Source organism: Crocodylus porosus, unplaced genomic scaffold (assembly GCF_001723895.1).
Source record: "Crocodylus porosus isolate Cpor-Errol unplaced genomic scaffold, CroPor_comp1, whole genome shotgun sequence".
NCBI classification, from domain to species: Eukaryota; Metazoa; Chordata; order Crocodylia; family Crocodylidae; genus Crocodylus; species Crocodylus porosus.
In genome coordinates, this window is record NW_017728886.1 from 212,447,072 (window position 1) to 212,466,080 (window position 19,009).

The window sequence follows — 19,009 nt, forward strand, 5'->3', positions numbered from 1 at the left end:
TTGAACACCTTCAAGAGTAAATTGGATGCTTATCTTGCTGGGATCCTATGACCCCAGCTGACTTCCTGCCCTTTGGTCAGGGGGCTGGACTTGATGATCTCCCGAGGTCCCTTCCAGCCCTAATGTCTATGAAAATCTATGAAATCTATGAAAAGATAGATCTCCCTTTCTGTAAAATAGGCAAACCCATGAGGTCCAATGCCCTGGAATCACAGTTAACAATAGGTGGATAAAAAGATTTGAAGGATTTATTATTAAAAACCAAACAAAAAAAATAAGAACCAGCATAAGGTCTCTGATCTGTGAGAACCTCTCCATTTCCTCAGCTTGCTCTACTCAGCCTCTCTGGCTGAGGGACCACAGCCCTCCCTATACCTGGGAGGGCTGAAGACAAAACCATATTCTCAAGTCAGGCTTAAGTACAGTTACTTATCTGGTTATTCACATATGGCACCTCTTTGATTCTTGGGGGACCAAACCTCTGCCTGTCACTTGCTGCCATGGGCGACTGGTGCCGCCTAAGTCGAGGGGGGCTGTGCCCCCCCAATGACCAACCTCGCTGACTGGGGAGGGGGCCCAATTCCAGCTTCCGAAAGTGACTGTGGCCACTTCTGGGAGCACCATGGCACTCCCACTTCCTGGCCAGTGCTTGCAGGGGGAGCACCGGCACCCCCACCTGCCCCCCCCCACCTATCACCTAAGCAGCAAGCATGGCCGGTCAGGGGGTGCATTCGTGGTCTCAGGGGGTGCACATGTACCTGTGCTTCCTGCCTCTCTCAAAGAAGCATATTTCTTAGAGCTGAAATCTTTCTTGGTCTAATTAGGACAAGGAGCATATGTGCATCCTTTCAGACATGGAGATTTGCTAATCAACAATACTGTCGCCTATCCACCGATAATTTGGATATCCAGGGGTTACTTTTACAATGTAAATTCAGGGCAGACAATGAACAACTCAGGTCAGATGCTCATTCTAAGCCATTACTGCTCTTCAAAGCATGGCTAGATAAGGGCCACTTAAGTTAATCACTGCCTCACTGAAACAGTGACTATAATATAAAGATGTAGCTGATGTCTCAGCATAATTCTGTTGTCTTGTGAGACAGATGCCTACTATTTTTATATCAAATATCACAATTTATGCAGACATAAGAACAATACGGCTGAATATAGCTTAAGGTTATCTATATGTAGAGATTACACATGCCATACTAGTAAAACAAATTCAAGAAAGCATGCAAGTCACGCCCCATCCAGTTCATGACACTCAGGTTGGCAAAGAAGTGCTGCAAGATGTTAAGGTCATCTGTTAAGGTCATCATATGAATTTAGTACAACTACTAATAGTGCAAGGTTTTCCATATGGTGCCTCGAGTATACCTCAGATGCTGACCTTGAGGTACAGCTATTAATTTGTTTTGCATATTGAATACTTGGCACCTCAGATGGAACTCTCTCAATCTGCCAATTTTGGTGGTCTTTCTTGTCATGTGGGCACCTATACATTCAAAACTAAAGCTGGATCACACAAATATGTTCTCATAACGTGTCTTCTATCATAACTACTCTGAGGCCGAGGAACAGATCCAGGGAATGAAGTAGCACCCCTCCCCCCCCCCCCCCCGCTTTTTCAGGAAAGAGTTCTGGGCTTTTTTAACCCCAGCAAGATGTTCATCCAGCCTCCTCTTAAACACCCCCCCCCCCCCCCACAGTTTAGTGTAACACAGTTAGCTCTCTAGAAGACACAGGTCACTGCGAGTGCCAGTCTGGGCCCTCCCTGGAAGACGCAGGTCACTGCCTACTGCCAGTCCAGGCAGTAGGAAATGAGTTCTGACATGAGGGTAGAGATGGGGCTAAGGCATGGCTGATGCAGGGAGCTGGTGGAGGTATCTGGGGCTTTAAGGAACTCATGTCTTCCAGCTCCAGCCTGAGCACCATGTTGGGACCTGGTGAAGCAGTTCAAGATGCAGCAGGGATCAAGGTGGAGGATGTTGGGGCCAGGAAGGATTTGCAGCCACTCCTATAGCACTGTTCACATCTGCAGCATCCCCTTTTCAAAGTCCTAGATCCTGAGGCCTGTTTGAACTAGTGACTGGGAGGTGAATGTTCTGAGCCATCCAGTCCTGTAGCAGCATAATATTAGAACAGGAGCAGAAGCAGGATTATTCATATAGAAATGTAATAATGTAATGAATATAATATATACATTCAGCCTTCCTGCAGCAGAAACAAAAGGTTTTTTTCTGAAGTAAAAAGGCAGCTATGTTCAATGGTCATAAATTTCCGATGCTGTATCTTGAAGAACTAGGATTATGTTATGCTTTGGCTGCCAAACTTTCATGCCATATATCCTCAGCTAAGTAGACTTCCCTGTTTTTAAAAGAGGAAGCAGAAGGTGACAGAAGTAGACAGATTAGGGAAGTCAGGTTTAGCTGAATACTAAGTCTGGAATCAAGAATGTGTTTCAGACTTTTTTTTTATTTAGTCAGAATCTGGCCTTCAATTCTTTAAGGATTATCTATTAACAGCTATACCTGGAACTGTAGAACTATTCTTGGGAAGCATTTAATTTGACAAGTTTAGCTCTCTCACACCTCTTTCCTATAATTATTGCTTTAAAAAATCATTGTTTTAAAATTCTGTATTTTGCAGTTGGTAAGGACTATCCTAAGTCATAGAAATATTGTTTCTTTTCATTGATTGGATAAATATCAAATCCAGAAACAGCTTGCAAAGAAGCTGGGCAGATGTTTTTCAGGTAGATACCCCCCCAGAAATAGTTATTTGCACAAAAAATCACACTTTAATTGAATAATTGTGTAAACATAGTTTTGTTTTTATTGGATATGCACAGAAAGGTGTATAAAGGTTTCAAATACAAGCATGTATGCAGTTTATAAAATGAACAAACGCTTGCACATGCATTTTTAATATTAACCCATATTTTATAGTAATATAGAGGCTTAGAGCAAAGTTTTAGAAAGAAGAGACTCACTTACTAGTGTAGTATTAAATATACAATACTTAGGAGCACTCTAGGTAATGATTAGGAGCACTGACACACATGCATTAATCACTTTATATTTTACATATAGCTGGAATGATTTAAACATGTAAATTCCCATTTGTTCACACAAGCCTGTAATTGTGTTCACAAATAAAAGCATTCATGGTTCCTTTTGATGTCTGTATTTTAGTTCCTATGAAAGGAGGTTCAGTTAGTGATCGATGAAGTGTGTTTAGGAAGCAAAGCCCAGGAGACAGTCCCAGATGTTCCACAAATCTTTGTAGTCTCCACCACTTCTAATTCCACTTATTGTGGCTCCATAGTGCAGAGCTGTGGTTAGGCTAAATAGCTTGCTACCAGGCAGAGGTTGGGCAGAGGGTTTCATAAACAGCTACCTCGCACAGAAAGCATATTGGCCACGTTCATGCACATCTGTGCCAGGGGAACTGCATTCACTTGGTGCTAAAAAGTAGAGCTAATTTGCTGACATGGACTATGCTATGTGAACACTGAGATGTTGGTTTCAGGTCAGAAAATAGCCAGTAGAGCTACCTCTCAACCCAGATGCAGATTAAATATATTCCTACACCACTAGAATACTGTATTTGCTTGAATCCAAGACAAGATTTTTTTCCTCATTCAGGATAGAGGGGAAAAGCCCCTCATCTTAGATTCCAAGTACAAGGTGGAGAGGGTAGGCAAGCAGCAGCTGTTGTGGCTCCAGCCCCAAGCGTGGGTCAGGGCCAGAGTCAGAGCTGCAGCAGAAACATATTCCCCCCTTCCACCTGTTCCTGCAATACCTGACTCCTCCCCTCCACCTTACTGTCAGACACAACTCTGACTCCCTTCCTTCCTATGTGAGGGCTCTGTCCCCTGCCTGGCCAATCAGCAGTGATGGCAGCTCCAGGTCCTGGGATACTGCTGTAAGGCTGGGCACAGGCTGCCCTTCCATGTGCTTTGTGACCAAGGTGGGAATGGAGCTGGTACCGCATCTGACAGTAAAAGGAAAGGGACGGGGCAAAGGCTGTATGTAGCTAGTGATGAAGAGAACAGAGGCTATACAGAGTGGCAGAGGCAGTCTGTGGGGAGGAGGTAGGGGGGAGAGGCATAGTCTATGGGGGTACAGGCAGCAGGGGATGCAGGCATCATGGAGGAGAGCAGGCTAAAGGTGGAAGAAATTAGGGGGGAGAGGGCAAAAGTTCATCTATCTCCTGTACAACTACCTGCCTCCCTGCCACTGCTTTCCCTGCTGTAGCAGTGAGGAAGATGAATTTAAGAACAATAATTAGATTCTATACCAGGAAAATTATAACCAATGTATACATTTTTCATATATAAAATGTACGTATTATGGAATCATCTTAAATTCAAAGTCATCTTGGATTCGGGTACCCGAGTACTGTGTACTTTCAGCAGAGGTATGTAGCTATAACCTAGTGCTGGTCTAGGATGACTTTTTCAGATTCAGGAGAAACATCCAGGTATGAGTCCTTGGGGATACCAGAACACAGCCTCACAATTTGGAACCATTTCACTTTGGTACAATTTGTGATTTAATATAATTTTTGTCTTTTGCTTGATAGCAGGGGTTGGCAACATTTTAGGAGTGTCTAGCACTAGGCCAAAATACAGGCTGTGGCGTTTGACCCAGCTGCCATTGCTAGCACTTTCAAACCCTCATTCTGCACCCCTCCACTGTCCCCATCTCATTGCCAACCTGTGACCAAACTGCTGCCAAATTTTTGTGGGAGCAAGGGTTAGGGCCCTCTGGTGGCTGAGGTATTAACTGCTGGTCCCACTCTCCATTCCGTCACCCCTGGATTCTGAATAGTGTGAAGGGGTCTCTACAATATCTTGTCACAAGGGTTAAATCGAATCCCACTGAGTGTTGTCACAGGGCTCCACCTCTCCTACACCCTGTCCACACCTCTCCCAAACAGTGTGCCATTACAGATGTTGACAGCTCCTCCTTCAAGGTGCTTCTTGGGCCCTCTTTTTCTTCTTGGAGCCACTCTAATTAAAGCACCACCCCTTCCATTCCCAGAGCACGTGTAAAAGTGCCCCAGTAGCACAAGTAGTTTAAACTTTTGTCAATCCATTCCATCTCCTTCAACACATTTGCTAAGCAATACCACTCAAGGCCCTAGTTTTAATTGGTCAACAAGCTGGCTTCTAATATTGCAGGAACAGTTTAGCTTTCAAAATTAAGAGTAGGCTTAGTTGTGGATACAACTGATTGTACTTGCATTAACTACTCTATTGGTCTGTGATTTAAGGATGAAATCAGAGTTAGGCTCCTAAATGAATGCAATGTTAGCCTAATAGTAATAAAATAATTTTTCCTACATGTTAATTGGAGAACATTTTTGAAAATAAGTATGTTGGGAGAGTGTCAGTATATGCATGCAGTTCTTCCTAGTATAGTTTCATATGTGTAGTAAGTCACTTACTATTGAGTAGAGCTGGTGAAAGTTTGGATTTCCACTCTGAAAATTCAGAAAGAAAATTTCTTCCATTTTGGAATGAAAAGAAGAAATTTTGAAATTGGAAATAAAAGTCTGATTCAATTTTGTTTTGAAATAATCAAAACAAACTTCCTTTTAAAAATATACAAATGAAATTGAACCTGGGAACCTAAGCTGCAATCTGCTGCCTAACCTAATCTGAACTGTCTGTCACTCCTAAAGACAGTACAGAAACCCCAGGTACCTTGGGGCTTAGAAGGCATAGTTCTCCAGCAACCCATCAGGCAAGTTGGCAAGAAATCAAGATAAATTTGCAATGGGAACCTACTAGTGATTCACTGGATGTGTCTCAAAACAGATACATGCCCATGAAAAAGTTTAGGTTTGATGGATCAGCATTTTCCAATGAAAAACCGGAAAACTCCTGATCAGTTCCATTGCTGAGTGATGAGCAATGATCAGTTCCAATGCTCAATGATGCCAAGGAGAACTAGCTACTGAAGTAGTCTGAAGCTTCCCATTCCTAGGGCCACTGTCAGCAGCCTCCTGCTTATAACAGATAGTCTTTGAAAGCATCACTCAGGTTCCTGGTGCAGTTAAAACCTTTCATAAGCATTTTCCACATGTATTTTCAGTTTCTGGGTGAGAAAGGCAGTAGCTATGAAATGAAATGAATATCTTTCTTGACAATCCAGGGAAGAGTATGAACATTGATATTCTGTAAAGTATGAAATACTGGTGGCTGGCATGGAAACATTAATCAGGGATTTTAAAAGAAGAAGAAACATTTATAACAAAAAGGCAAGAGGTACTCAGAGTGCCAGCCAGATACTAGTTCTTTTTGTTCTGAGTGGAAATATGCCAGAGCTGTTACCTGCTGTGCCAGAATATTCCAGTCTGGTCAGAATATTTCTGATTCCTTAGCTGTTGCTTAATTAATCAGTTGTGATCATGTTTCTTTCATTTTGATGCCCACTGTTTATTATAGTCTATTGTTTTGAGGCAGTTTAATTCTTCTATGTAATCTTTATCTAATAATAATAATAGCTCCCTTTCATGCTGTCTATCACTTTATGATGTTCCATTTTTTTTTGGTAAGCTTCTGAGGAAAATTGTGAAGCATCTACAATGTCTAAACTCCTCTTTTTAAAATGTTTATTCCTTTCAGTATTAGAAATGTGAGACTGGAAAGGAGACTGTTTATATCCTAGAGACTGCACTGAATTGGTAGGTTGTTGGTCAGTGGAAAAGGTGAAGTCTGTTACTTGTTTTAGGGCTGCCAGAATCTTTGGCACCAGGTCTACATATAAGTCACTAAGTTTTGTTTACATGCCTATTGATCCTGGCTGGGATACACTAGAGTACAGTTGTCAAAGATATGGCCCATGTGCTGGATCTGGCCCATGGAGTCACAATACCTAGCTCCCAGTTTTATTCCCATATGGGTCCAGTCTGGAACCTCCTTCCCCTGGCGTGCTGGCTCCAGCACCTGTGGTACCTGTTCTGGTTCATCTGGAATGTGAACTGCACATGATGCCCACTCTAGCCAGGTGCAGCACAGGTCCCCGAGTAGGTGCCATGTCTAGCACAGTCCTGAGCAGGTTCGGCAGGACCAGAGGCATGTGATGCAAGGGGCAGGCCTTATTGGTGTTCCATTCCCCACCCTGGCACCCCATTCCAGATCTGGTGCCCATTCTGGCCAGTCTGGGATTGTGATGTGTGTGGTACCCACTTCAACAAATATGGGACCTGTGCTGTATGAGTTTGATATTGCTGCACTAGAGTAGCTTAGTACTCTCATTTAGGAGCTATCCCGGAGTGGGATAAGGAGCAGCTGCACCTCCGAAGTGTATAATCTTCCTTTATATTGGTGTAAATATGAAGCAGCCATATATCTTACTGCCCTACATCAGTATAAGCCATTATGCTTCAGGGCAAAATTACCTCTCAGAAAGTCCAGACTAAATATACACCAGTGTAAGTCATGTTGGTGTATTGGTCATGTGTCCATATTCAGTCCAGTCAATATCAACCCAGGTAGACATGTGCTCAGTGCAGATTGCAAATTCATTTTGCATGGCAAGGTGCTTTAATAGGACAAACTGTAGTAGCTACCCTTGGAGAGCTGGTCATCTTTCTGCCTCGAATACTAGTGTAACTTACATTTGGGCACAAACTACTGTTATAAGTTACTCCAATACAGATGTAGTGCATGTTCTAATAGTCAGTGTCACGTTTGTGTGGCCCGCAAATAATAAATCATTTTAACTTCTGTATGTGCCTACAGGGATTGAGGGATTGGGTCCTTTTGCACATGCACAAAATATATTACAGCCGTGGTGGATCCAGCGGGACAGAAGGGGAAGTGGCAGTAGAGTGGCATTTCATTTGGCTGTGTCACATATGAGCTCTTAGCATGGGGTATGGCCTGAGCCCTGCGTTTATGTTGCTTCTGAGTCCAGGGGTGAAGGCTGCTGCCTCTTGTTCCTTCCTTTCCCCCATGCTGCTGAATCTACCAGGGAAGAAGAGGGTGAGAAAGGGTAAATAACAGCAGCAGCGTTCACCCACTAGGCTCTGGAGGACCCCCTCCCCTCCACACCATCTCCAATCAGTTGGTGAGGTCAGAGGTCACTTCCACCACACCTTTGAGGCAGATAAGAGAGAAAACATTATTTCTAGGGCTGCCATTCCACTGTGTATTTAATATCATTTTATACAGTTTGTTATAGTTAGCATGTCCAAATACTCTTGTTATAATGTTTCATTCAGTATGTCACACATGCTGCTAATCTGTTTCTCTGTTGGTGGTACTGTATTTACTCAAATCCAAGATGAAGCGATTTTTACCCATTCAACGTGCAGGAAAAAAGCCCTTTGTCTTAGATTCGAGCACCAGGGAAAGATGAAGGCATGGGTTCAAGTAGCTGCTCCAGCTCCAGTTCTGGCCTCAACATGGGCTTAGAGATGGAGCTACAGCCTTTGCCATGCTATACCACTGCCTTTGCTGCCTCCCAACTGCTCCCCACCATCTCTACCCCATGCTTCTCTGCCCTGAGTCCCCCCCCCGCTGCAAACTGGCTGTCTGCCTGCCTCTCCCTGCCCTCTCCCCTACTCTGCCACTTTCCCTGGGTCATGGCTTTGATTCCAAGGCCAGATCTGCCACCACCACAAACATTGCCTGGCCAGGTTGGGACCAGTGCCAGCATGTGCTCTGTGGCCTAGTGTGGCGGAGCATCTTTGGGGTGCTCACCGTGTGAAAGGGGCTGCAGCAGGCTGGGACAAAGCCAGAGGAGAAGGCAGCTAAGCAAAGCCCCGTATGTCATTCTAAGAAGGGAGGTATGTGGTGGAGCACCTTTGGGGATGCTCACCACTTGAGAGCTTTCACAGGCTCTGAGGGGAAACAGCAGCAGCAGGGGAAACTCCCCCAGGAACAATTTTAAGGTGGGGTGTGGCAGGGCACTGTTGGTGCCTGCTACTTTAAGACTGGAGCCAAGCAGCCAGTAGGTGCCTGATTGTGGTGGCCACTTAAGTTCTCTGGCCACCTAAATAAACAGGCAGTTCGCTGGTGGCAGCCCAGGCAGCAACATCATCTGGATGTAAGGCTTCATGTATCATCCTGGAGGTAAGGGCAGGAGCTGTAGGAGATGGTTTGGAGGCCCTTGGTCCTGGGTATGACCTAAAACTGCACCCTGCCAGGAGTGGGTGGCCTGGTGGGGCTCTCAGTGGTACAGGAACCTCCAGGAAATGCCAGGCAAGTTATTACCCTGGTGAAAGGTGGGTAGGGGTGCCTTAACCCTAGCCCTCACCTTCAAGTGGGTTTACATAGTGGGGCCAGGCACAGCTGTGGCCACCTGAGTCCTGTGGGGTGTAGGACCCCAAGGAAAAGGTAGTTGGGGCCAGGCACAGCTATAGCCACCTGAGCCCACTGGGGAGGGAAGCTCCGTGGCCCCAAGTGAGGGGGGAAGAGTTGAGGAGCCCCGTGTGAGGGGGCAGCCCCAGGGTGCAGGTATGTCTCCAGATGCCTAGGGCTGTAATTTGGGCCAGAGGCCAAGTAAGGGAGCTCAGTCTGAGAGAGAGGGGCGAGTCCTGACCCCAGTAAGTCCTCCACTGCTGGGAGGCTGAGTGTGGGTAAAAAAGAAGAGCTAGACTACAGCACAGTGACCTGCTGCTCTTGGGGAGGGAGGGTGAGAGTACTCACGAGACCCCAGAACACCAGTCATGGTGTGAGTCAAGAATTCCCCAATGAGGGGTGGCCCCAAAAAGGGGGCAGAGATGAGCCCAGTGGAGGGGGGGAAAAACCAGAGGGTTAAAAGCCTAGAGGGTGTGAGTGTATAGAGTTGCCCTGGAAGGGGCCAGAGCAAGCTTAGTCCCGGTCATGTAATTGGCTGGCCACTACTCTGGTGAGGGTTGAAGGAGAGGCCCAAAAGATGGTACATCTGCCACCCAGTGTATGAACTAGATAAAGGCTGTAGCCTAAGAGGCCCACTCCAAGGGGGAGCAAGGCAGAATAAGTTGTTGATGCATGAAAGAGACCCTGTGAGGGAAGGTGGAGTGTGAGAGGCCCTAGTGAGAGGAGGGCAGTATGGATGTATGTGTGAGGTCTGACGATGAGGCCTAAGCTTGGGCTGGCTGTAGGCCAGAAGCACTGTGTCATCTGAATGCCATCTGAGAGGCTTGGGCTGTGGTGTAGGGGAGGAACAGAGCCGCAGATAGCGCCCCCTGGCATCGGGACAAGAATGGGCAGCTTCCTGCCTTAATTAATATCTTAATTAACTGACAACAAGGCATGGCAGACAAGTCAGGTGGATGGCATACCCAAAGGCAAGTGGGTAAACTAACACTCCGGCTAGTCGGGGAGCCCCGCTTTATCACACCCAGGTTGGAGTGGGGCCAGAGCCAGAGTTGGAGCTGTAACTCAGAGAGTAGATTGTGGTGTTGGGTGAGTGGGGAGAGGGAGTCAGGGTAGGCTGAGTGATGGAGGCAGGCACCACAAGGGGAAGGGTAAAGCACCAGGAAACACAGGTACTCCTGGTGGTGGTACTGGGGAGACGAAGGCACAGGGAGACAGGCAGTAGGTAGGGGCAAGTGGTAGGGGAGAACAAACAGCAGGGGCAAGCTGTGAGGGTAAGGTTGCTTGACTCTCCCTCCATCTACCCCCCTGTTACTGCTTTTCCTGTCAACTGAGGGGGGAACAAATTTAAGTTGTTCCTCCATTAATTAAGCATTATATATGGAAAGCAATAACAAATTTATAACTTTTCCACGTATAGAATATAATTATTGGAGGATCATCTTAAATTCTATGTCATCTTGGATTCAAGTAAACACAGTATATATGTCTGCAGTACCTTAGTACAGTCTTATCGTTAAAGAATTCACTCAAATTGTCATTTCCTTTTAACACTGTCAGAAGGAGGAGTGCTTCATTGATGTGAATTATCAGTCAAGTAAATAGTTGAAATGGTGCCAAAAATAGCTGTTTTCTACATACTGGAAAACAATGCTGGCTGTGAGGAGAGACAAGAAAAGCTGAACACCTAACTTCTTTCCAGATATTTTTAAGTGCTTTCTAAGTGTAGTGTATGTTAAAAAATGCCAATTTGTAAACATTTAACATGTATATAATGGTAATTTCAATATATATGTAGACTCATAATATGTGGATTCATTATGAGTAAGAGAAATTAACATGAATCCAATTTCACATCATGCAAAAGCAACATTTTTTCAATTAAAATTTGGATTGATTTTTTTTCTAAAATAATGAGATACACTTGGATGAGATGATATTTCTAACATAACAATGAGATATTATTATACCTGATTATGTATCATTAGAAATAATAATTAGAAAATATTTAAAAAAAAAGAAAAACACACAAAACGTAAATGTCATAAAGTACATGAAAGCCTCAGTCCTGGTAAATGGCTACACTTGTGGTGGCAGCAGAAGAAAGAAATGCTTGGGTCAGGATCAAGGTATAATATGCTAATTCTAATATGTAAATATTATTTTGTTTCCCTTTTTAATTTTTGAGTGAGGTGCATTTGTGGCATATAAAGCAGGATTACTGGGACTAATGAGCAGTGCTGGCACTATTCATATTTTGTATGTTTAATTTTTGCCATCCCATTCTTTAAATGCAGTAGATATGAGATGAAATATTTGTGTTTCTTACATGATGTGCTTTTAAAAATCACAACCTCTGGTTAGAAAATCGCCCACCACATAGTCTCTTGACATTTTTGGGAACTCTTGAAAACAAAATACAAGCAAAGTCTTTGATTTTGTAGAATGGGATTTGACCAAGATCAATTTAATGATGCCAACAGATTCCAGTCTAGGTCTTAGTAGAAATACTAGTAGTGGTATTATTATTTTGGTGCGTCTGTGGCTCATTCTTGATATAGGTGGACATGGTGCTTTACATGTAAAAACAAAGATAATATCTCTGCAGTATAGTCAGTATTTGCAAACATTTCTACCAAATCAGTTAGATTCAAAGCTTCTATTGTGTGTCTACTGCAGGGGTGTCTGCTTCCTGAACATGCTTTTATTTGACTGTGATGGTAAGAAGGGGAAATAAATCAGCACTTTGATTCTCTGAGGGACAGCAAAAACTGAAACCTAATAACACAGTGCCTGCTTTTCTGATATTAGTAGGGAAAGCTAAAATTTCATTATCCTAATGGAAAGATTTTCTTTGTCAGTTAACTTTATATAGTTGTTAATTTAGTGACAATTTCTCCTTGTTATGCGGCACTACCACAACTTACTATGAGTGGGAGAATAGTTTTCTTTTATCTCTGTTGACCTTCTTTTCCATTTGGCTTGTATGATGTGAAGGTGTCTCATAATATATAACTTTGGTGTGTCTTTAGCATTTTAAAGATTAATTTATAATTACAGATTTTTCAAGGTTTTATATTTAAAAGCAGGGATTCCCAAACCATGGCATTGGTACCACTGGTGGTAAGTGAACTTGATATGAAGTGAAATGATAGAACCACAATTGTGAATAACTAGTATGTGAAATGATAAATTTGGGGAACTGCTGCCCTCAAGTATTAATGCTCACTGCTGTCAGATAGTCAGTTTGATCTAGGCATATCACTAATCAATTCCTTTGTTTCTATAATTTCTATGAATTTTGTGTAAATTCTTCAAATACCCACCTTTCCTTCCCCCCACCCTCCCCAGAACGCCAAGCTATAACTATGCACCAAACATGGATAAGCACTGGATTATGCAGTACACTGGCCCCATGCTGCCTATCCATATGGAATTTACAAATGTCTTACAGCGCAAAAGGCTTCAGACTTTGATGTCAGTTGATGACTCCATGGAAAGGGTAAGTTGATCACATTTATCACATAGTAATGTAGTTTCTATACAGAATCAGATTCTTCTCTCACTTCCATTAGTCTTATGAAAATGAATTGCATTGTCTTCACTGAAGTTACTTTTGATTTTACCCCATGCAAGTGAAACATGGTTAGCTCCCCTGTAGTGATAGAAACCCAATCTACTTATCCAAGTATATGTTTTGACAAATTATCTTACTCTGGCAGTCCTACATAGCTGTTTTGATGACCACTTTACTTTACCTGGCAGGAGATTGACATGATTTTAAAAGGCAAGAATTAACTGTGTGTCCAATAAACTTAAAGAATCAGGTTCAGTAGGTGATCCAGGAGAAGGAATGTATAAAGGAATAGTTAATCTGGTAGAAAACCCTGGTACATATATATGTATATATACACATGGAGAGTTTTCTACATTGCATGTACACCACCCTGTTCTCTTTGCAGTTCATTCTTTAACAAATTCTGCGCGTCTCAAATAAACAGAAGCACTGACAAAAGCTCAGGTGTCAGTCTGTTAATATTTATAGGCACATGTTTAGCTGTCCACTGTATTACCAATACATCAGTAACAACCTGAAATGTTAGGAAGAGTGTGCAAGACCTTTTATTACAAAACCACTTTCCATCTCCTATAGATCCAAGGTTTATTCCGTTGATACTAAACAAGAAATTCCCTTAACTTTCAGTAGTGTTAAAATGTATATAGTCTCTTCCCAAGCCATTAACTAGAGGACAAGATATTTGCAAACTCAAAACACAGTTGATCGAGTCTGGAAGCCATCTATTGTACAGTTGTAGTACAGTTATTCACTAACCAGTTTACAATTGTGAGCATACATGTTTGCAGACATGTAAAAAAATGGCACTTTAAACTCAGCAAATTTCTGCACTGAGCCCCACGCATGCCTATTAGAGGCAGTGCCTTAGTTGGACCTGTCTTACTCAACATCTGTTTAGATTGGGCCCTTTAGTGGGGCTTTTTCGGCACTTTTATCTAATAGCTGACTGAATCAGCTTTGGATAAAAGCACCAAACAGCCCAGCTACAGTGCCCAATCGATACAGACACTGCAGAGTCAAGTCAAAGTAATGTGCTGCTGCTTCTGGTAAAGAGTGGTTTGCTTTGTTTTGTTTGTTTGTTTGTTTTTGGTAGGGGCAGGAAGGGTTAACATCTGCAAGCAGCCATATTGATTTCTAGGCCATGGTACCACAAGCCAAATAATTCCAAAGATTACCAAATTAAACTTTTTAAAATCCCCCAGTTGCAATTTCCTATATATTAAAATGTGGATCTAGTTGGCAGGGAACAAAATGTGCCAAATTCATTCCTGGCCTTATTACTGGTTTCAATAGTTTCACCAATGAGTGAGGCCAAATCAGACTTACGTGAGAAAAATAATGGTTATATATAAATATGAAAATTATGTCTTATCATATTTGATTTAGAGTTCTTCCTATGCTGTATTTCAGTTATACCATATGCTTGTGGAGACGGGTGAACTGGAGAATACCTACATTATTTACACCGCTGACCATGGTTACCATATTGGGCAGTTTGGACTGGTCAAGGGGAAGTCAATGCCTTATGACTTTGATATTCGAGTTCCTTTCTTTATTCGTGGTCCAAGTGTAGAGCCGGGATCAGTGTACGTTTTCCTATGTCTGCAACACAGCTGTCAAACTTAATGTGAAATCTTTCTTAGCACATTTGCTTGTCATGGGGGGCGGGGGGTTCATGAACGACGCCCAGTTTTTGCCGGGTTGCTTTCTCAGAAGAATAGAAGATTTTTTTCTTTTTCATAGATTATAAATTGGCTGAAACATACAATAGAAAATAATATCATTTATGATTTTATGTTGAGACATTGAGCTTTGTTTTTTAAAAGTGGAGAAGTTAATAGTCTTCAGCCTGGAAAAGCGAAGGCTCAGGTCTGACTTGGTGGCAGCCTATAAGTATGTAAGGGGTATGCATGAGGAACTGTTCACCAGGGCACCCCAAGGGAAGACGACGTCTAACAGTCACAAACTCCTGGAAGACCTTTTTAGGCTGGACATAAGGAAAAACTTATTTACCGTCCGAGTCCCCAGAACCTGGAATAGACTCCCACCAGAAGTGGTACAAGCACCTACTCTGGACACATTTAAGAAATACTTGGATGCTTATCTTGCTGGGATCATTTGACACCAGGTGACTTCCTGCCCCTTGGGCAGGGCGCTGGCCCCAATGATCTCACAAGGTCCCTTCCAGCCCTAATGTTTATACTCTGGTTCAGTAGAATGGATAGAGTCAGCTTTTATTGTGAGGGGTTTAAGAAGAATAAGGGGGCCAAATTCACTTCTTATTTAATTGTGTTTAGCTCTGATGCTCTTTCTTTGTGACTGTATCAAATAATATTGGCCTGCCATTCTCAAAATCACAGTCCTCCTGGAGCAGTCTTTAAACTTAACGCTTCTATAAAGCTTTACATCTTCAAAGTACCCATAAACATTAATTGTCATTCTAACTCCATGTGAAAGATTATGGATTGTACATATAATACAACTATGACCTTTTCTATTAATTTGCAGAGTGCCTCAGATAGTGCTGAATATTGATCTTGCTCCAACTGTTCTGGATATTGCAGGACTTGACACACCTCCAGATATGGATGGCAAGTCTGTCCTAAAACTTCTAGACTTAGAAAAGCCAGGAAACAGGTGGGTCATTGCCATTTCTTAAAGCCAGGGCTGGAGCCAACACCTAAGTAAATCAACTGAATGGAAAAGAAATTGTGGCAAAATAAGCTGTGTCAAGACCAGTGACCACAGCTGTCAGATTTTAAAACTGTTTTTAAATAGCGCATTTATAAAGTTTCAGGTATACCTAAGCAGAGAAGCTTTTTAAAAACAAATATTATTAACATTAACAGTGCTTTGCAAAAATAGTGACAGTTGCCAGCAGTAAATATTATTTTGCTTTCAGATTTCGAACAAACAAGAAGACGAAAATTTGGCGTGATACATTCCTAGTGGAAAGAGGGTAATTATTATAATTGAGAGAGTTTTGGGAAACTTGCCTAGTGGAAAAACTCACTTACAAGCATATGTTCATATCCTCATTCTTTCTCCCTCCTTTTTTTTATGATCGCAAAATTATAAATTTTGCAAGCAAGCAAGGAATTAATTGTTTCCAAGTTCCTTATTGCCACTTATACAGCCCATGGCCATCTTTGCTCCCTGCTTGCATAAGAGATTTGAACAGGTGCTTCATACAACAAATTTACTGGCCAGTCCTTAACACATGTTTTAATTGATCTTAACTTCCCCTCCATTGAGTTTTAATCATCACTCACCTGGCTGATATTCCTTCCCATCTATCACTTTTCTCAAATTCTTGCTATGAGTAAGATGCGCAACTTTCTCCTGTATTTTTTCCTCTTTGCTTAGGAATTTTTCTCCATTTTGTTTAGTAAAGAAAGAGTATGTGTAAATGAGATGCATAAAAATACGCCTATCCATATGTCCTGGACCATCATGGCTACAAAACACTCCAGGACTAGTAAAACAGGAAAGTTATTGAAATTATCAGTTCACAATGGAAAATCCATAAAGAAAATGCATTGCTTTTAAAAATTTGTCTGAAACTGTACACACTGGTCCAATAAAAGATATCATCTACAAAAATCCTTGCTTCAGGCAAAAACATAGTTATTACTCTTTTCCCTAACATTCTTGTAATTTGTCTGTTATTACTGTGAAAATTCTCAGAGTGAAAGTATTACAGAAATTCCCTTTATGGCATGCCTGACTTCACAGGTTCTGTGGATATGGCCATATGATTAGTTTATGTAGGGCACATCTTACAAGATGCTACATCGCCATAGTGATGAGCTACAGCAACATAGCATCAGCAGGCACTATCCATGACACCACCGCTACTGTGCAGCAGTAGCTACTGCTGGCTACAGGAGTAGATCTTCAGCACATCACTTGAATTAGCCATTCACCACAGGAGCCCTTGTTAAAGCTTACTAGCACACTGATATTTTTCTCTTCAAGGGTAGCCACTAGAGGATAAACTTTGGATTTTTTTTCCAGTTAATTTCATCCTCTCCAAATTTTTGAGGGCACATTATATATGAAATGTTAATCTTTTTTCACCTTTTTTTAAAGCAAATTTCTGCGCAAGAAGGAGGAGCCCAATAAAACAGTTCAACAGTCTAATCATTTACCAAAATATGAGAGAGTAAAGGAATTATGCCAACAAGCAAGGTACCAGACAGCGTGTGAGCAACCAGGACAGGTGAGCAATGAACAGCGGAAATGCCATAATGAAATGTGATTCCAGGGATGATGTAATGGATGAATGAAAATTTTCTGGAATAGACTACAAATACCATTTTCCTCAAGTAGCTCTAAAATCATTTATCGAAAAAACCCATTTTGGTATATCATAGTGTTTTAAGATTTTGATTACCTCTTCAGGGCACCTCACAGTTTGCCCTTCACACCCACACAGGGAAATAAGGAAAGATAAAGAAGACCTGCTACCTAGCTCACACAGAAGTACCCACATTGCAAGTTGTAGCATGGTGGGGAAAGCTTTTCCATGAGTTTGCTATTTTCCATCCTGTACCGGCCGACAGTCAAGGGTGGGGAGATTCATTCTTGTTCCTTGTCTCTGCAATACATCAGCCAGCACACCAGAGGCTGGCCAAGTAAAAGATTGATTCAGGTTACTTCCCACCATGGAGCCAAGAAGGAATCAGAAGCCAATGACTTTGAGTCATAATTCAGTGCCTGGATACATGGATAGGGCAACAACACATTGACACCTTATTCGATGCTTGAAGTGAAACTCCCTAATCAAATGTCATTTATTGTGTAATTGATGAATTTGTAGCCACTCATGGAAAATTTGAAGCATACTTCCATGTGCATAATATTGTCTTTAAGGCAATTATTATTTAAATAAAGCAATTCTTCAATTAAAAAAAATTGTTTAGTGAGAACAACAGTCTGCTTATGCTTACCTAACTCAAAAAGTTACTGAAGCCATTGAGTAATGTGGGTAAAGCATGCAGAATCATCATCTCAAATTTGCTGAGGTTAACAACTAGACTATATAGATGTTAATCAGCTGTCAAGCATGTTTTTAACTGTTAATTGGTACATAATAAATAGAAAGGCCTTCCTGTTGATTAAGGGCAGTACCTTTACTTAGTACCTTTACTTAATGATGGGTGATCACTCGCGAACAAGATTGTCTTCCAAGGATCTTAATAGTGAGTGTGCAGGTGGCTCCATAGCCCAATTCTAGATCCACATGTCTTGTCGCAGTGAGGACAGGTGTTTCCAGGAGGGATGGGTACTGTGTAGCTGTGCTGGATGTTCTGATATTCTTTTTTGCCTGTTCCTCTTTTCCTCTTCTGCCTGTTGACAAGCTGTTTCCTCTATTTTGGTCAGTCCTGAGCAAGGGTCTCCCCTTGAAGTGTTGATGGTGATCATAGACTCATAGAAGTAGGGTTGGAAGGGACCTTGTAGATCTTCAAGTCTGACCCCTGCCTGGGCGGGAGACAAACTGGGCTTAAATGAGTCCAGCCAGGTAGGCATCAAGCCTCTTCTTAAAGACCCCCAGGGTAGGAGCCAGCACCATTTCCCTTGGAAGTTGATTCCAGCTCCTAGCCGCCCTAACTGTGAAGTAGTTCTTACGGATGTCTAATCTAAACCTACTCTCCAATAATTTGTGTCCATTATTCCTTGTCATGACAGGGAGCGCTAAGGGAAACAAGGTCTCCCCCAAACCCTTCTGGTCCCCCCTAATGAGTTTATAGACAGTCACCAGGTCCCCCCTCAGCCTTCTCTTGTGAAGGCTGAACAGGTTTAGGTCCCGCAGTCTTACATTGTAGGGTCTGCCCTGTTGTCCCCGGATCATGTGGGTGGCCCTCCTCTAGACCCTTTCAATGTTGTCCACATCCCTCCTGAAGTGGGGCTCACAGAACTGGACGCAGTACTCCAGCTGTGGCCTGACCAACGTTGAATAGAGGGGGAGGATCACCTCCCTGGCTCTACTTGAGATGCACCTGTGGATGCACGACAAGGTCCGGTTAGCCCTGCCAACCGTGACCTCATATTGTTGGCCCATGTTCATCTTGGAGTCAATAATGACTCCAAGATCCTTTTCTGCCTCC

At 42.6% G+C, this 19,009-nt stretch overlaps 1 protein-coding gene across 2 annotated transcripts in view; it reads left to right on the plus strand.

The window, feature by feature from the left end:
* Positions 1 to 19,009, plus strand: part of SULF1 (sulfatase 1) — a 170,511-nt gene that overhangs the window by 115,533 nt on the left and 35,969 nt on the right. For both annotated transcript variants that reach the window (XM_019549006.1, XM_019548996.1), the window contains exons 9-13: positions 12,674 to 12,824; positions 14,310 to 14,485; positions 15,408 to 15,536; positions 15,802 to 15,858; positions 16,992 to 17,121. In XM_019549006.1, the coding sequence (XP_019404551.1) occupies positions 12,674 to 12,824; positions 14,310 to 14,485; positions 15,408 to 15,536; positions 15,802 to 15,858; positions 16,992 to 17,121 (643 nt within the window). The remainder of the gene's footprint in view (positions 1 to 12,673; positions 12,825 to 14,309; positions 14,486 to 15,407; positions 15,537 to 15,801; positions 15,859 to 16,991; positions 17,122 to 19,009) is intronic.